The following is a 2,841-nucleotide window of genomic DNA, read 5'->3' on the forward strand; positions in this document are numbered from 1 at the left end:
GCGCTGGTCGGCTGCTTTGCGCTGACGGAGCCCGGCGCGGGGTCGGACGTGATGTCCATGACAACGCGGGCGCGGCGAGTTGAGGGCGGCTACAGCCTTCACGGGTGCAAGGCGTGGATCGCCGCCGCCCCGCTCGCCGACGTTGCCATTGTGTGGGCGAAGCTCGACGACACGAACGAAGTTGGCGGTTTTGTCGTGGAGCGCGGCTTCAAGGGCTTCGCGACGCCGCGCATCGACGGCAAACTGTCCTTCCGCACCAACAGCACTGGCATGGTCGAGCTCGACAACTGCGTCGTGCCGGATGAAAACGTGCTGTCGCTCGCCAATAGCGTGAAAGCGCCGTTGAATTGTATTGCTGGCGCACGGTACGGTGCCGCGTGGGGCGTGCTTGGCGCAGCAAGGACGTGCTTCACCATTGCGCGTGACTACAGCATGGAGCGCAAGCAGTTCGGGAAGCCCCTCGCCTCGACACAGCTCGTCCAGACAAAGTTGGCCGATGCAATGACGGAGCTGACGCTGGCGCTGCAGGCCTGCCTGCGTGCGGGGCGGCTGAAGGATGAGGGGAAGCTCTCGCACCAGGTGATATCGATGCTGACGCGCAACAACACCAGGAAGGCAATCGAAATTGCGCGGGCGGCGAGGGACATCTTGGGCGCCAACGGCATCTTGGATGAGTACCACGTGATGCGACACGCGTGCAATCTGGAGACAGTCATGACCTGCGAGGGCACGTACGACGTGCATGGACTCATCTTGGGCCGTGCCATCACCGGGATGAGTGCCTTCTGAAGACAGGATATCTATCGCCGTTTATCGGTGTTTTCTTCTTGTCTTACCACTGTGTTTCCCCCCTCCCTGTTTGTTCTGTCTTTTTTTTTTCTGTTAGTTTCCTTTTTTATCTTTTCTGCTATGCGTTTGCCTGCAGAAATCTGCTCTGTGCTCCGCTGCTGTGTCGCTGCCTCCCTGTGCGGGGCCCAACACCTTTTTTTTCTTCGCTGTTTCGTTGGCTGCTTGATTTTATTCCCCCGCGTACTGGTGCCAGACTGCTTTCCAAGCGGGATTAATACTTCAGCCCCCCGCCCCCCTTTCTTTTTTGGGGGCCGAAAGCAAAAACAAAAAAAAAGGAGCGTCGGAACGACGAGCACGTGGGGCACATTGCGCCTGGTCCGCCTTTCCGGGAACACGGCCCCTGCTGCTCCCTGGGAGGTGGAATGAGTGGGGCCCAGCCGGTGCTTGTCATCGATAACGGCGGCTACACGCTCAAGGCGCTGTACATTCCTGATGTCTCCAACACAACGGCGCTGCCGCCGCGGCAAGTTGTTGTGCCGAACTGCGTCGGCGCCGCGTCGTTTGCTGGACGTGGCATTGTCGGCGAGCAGCTCTTTAAGCTGCCGCACTTTCATGGCTTCATGCTGCGTCGGCCCGTGGATCGTGGCTTTGTCGTCGACGCAGCGCTGCAGAGCTACATTTGGGAGTACCTGCTGCAGTACTTCGCCATCGCAGATGAAAGCGATGTGGAACTCGTCCTTACGGTCCCGTTCGCGGCGCCGAAGCAGGTGGGGGAGCTGCTGCATTATTTGGTGGCGCAGCGGTTTACGTTCCGCGCCGTGACGCTCGTGAGTGCGACGTTCCTCGCGCTTGTGGCGGCCGCCTCTCGGGAATGTCTCCACGGCTGCACGAGTAGTGGGCACAACGAGAAGGTTAGTGCCAGAAGAAGCAGCAGCAGCAGCAACAACAACAACTGTGACAGCAATAGCGGCATTGACGGTGGATGTGGAATTGTGGTAGACTTCGGATTCTCCGCCACAACGGTGGTGCCGTACATCGACTTCCTCCCGGTGCGGGAAGCCGCTGTGCGTATTGATGTTGGTGGTAAACTCCTGGCGAATCGTCTCAAGGAACACATCTCATTTACGCAGGTAAACATGGCGGAGGACGGCTGGCTCGTCAATCACATTATGGAGCGCTGCTGCCACGTCGCGCTCGACCCGCTCACGTCTCTGCGCACTGCACAGCGGCAGAAGCGGCGCAGCAGCAAGAGCAGCAGTGCAGAACTGCGGTACTACTTGCCGACAGTGCCGCCCCTCATGCCGCTGGGCTGCCGCGAGGAGGAGCTGCACGCTGCTCTCGCCAGCACAGCGAGTGGCGATGCATTGGGACAGGAGCGGCACCTGCTGCAGCACCTCGTGTTCCGCCACGAGGCGTTTGTAATTCCGGAGCTGCTCTTCCACCCTGTGGATGTTGGTATTCAGCAGATGGGCGTTGTGGAGGCAATTGTGTGCGGCAGCGGCAGCAAGGGGCCGCTGCGTCACGCCCCAACGTTGCACGAAGCGCTGCAACGCCACATCGTCGCGTTCGGTGGAACCGCCAAGTTCCCACAGTTGCGTGACCGACTCAATAGCGACCTGCGGAAGGAGCTGGCCCGCACGTCGGAACTGGCGGCGGCAGCAGCAGCGGCGACATCAACATTATCATCATCATCTTCAGTGCCAGCAACAGCAGCAGAAGCAGAAGCGAATGAGACAATTACAGAACCGTTGCAGCAGCTGGTGGAGAGGAGCCGCATGGCACCAGGAGCCATTGACACAAACCAGAATGCCATCGGGTATTCGCCTCACGACAGCGAGCTGCAGCCGCTCTACGGCGCCCTCGCACTTCTGACGTCTCCGCTCCGTCAATCGCAGCTCCACCTCGTACAGAGCCGAAGCCGTGTCGACCTCACAGGCTTGCGCACGATGAAGACAGGAATGCGGCGCATGCAAGGGATAACAGCACAGAAAACACAGAAGGCTCTTCAGGACGCGCTGCACTGCCTCCTCTGAGCCCCTCCACATTGCCAAC

The 2,841-nt window shown here is 59.9% G+C and overlaps 2 protein-coding genes across 2 annotated transcripts; both read left to right on the forward strand.

Moving 5' to 3' along the window:
- Nucleotides 1-51: 51 nt before the first annotated feature.
- Nucleotides 52-789, forward strand: DQ04_15581000 (acyl-CoA dehydrogenase; the record flags this gene model as incomplete). Its single annotated transcript, XM_009317334.1, has 1 exon — nucleotides 52-789. The coding sequence occupies one exon, from the start codon at nucleotides 52-54 to the stop codon at nucleotides 787-789; it is 738 nt and encodes a 245-aa protein (XP_009315609.1).
- Nucleotides 790-1,211: 422 nt separating this feature from the next.
- On the forward strand, nucleotides 1,212-2,822 carry DQ04_15581010 (actin-like protein; the record flags this gene model as incomplete). Its single annotated transcript, XM_009317335.1, has 1 exon — nucleotides 1,212-2,822. The coding sequence occupies one exon, from the start codon at nucleotides 1,212-1,214 to the stop codon at nucleotides 2,820-2,822; it is 1,611 nt and encodes a 536-aa protein (XP_009315610.1).
- Nucleotides 2,823-2,841: the final 19 nt, after the last annotated feature.

Source organism: Trypanosoma grayi (assembly GCF_000691245.1).
Source record: "Trypanosoma grayi strain ANR4 Tgr_1558_V1, whole genome shotgun sequence".
Classification (NCBI taxonomy): Eukaryota; Euglenozoa; class Kinetoplastea; order Trypanosomatida; family Trypanosomatidae; genus Trypanosoma; species Trypanosoma grayi.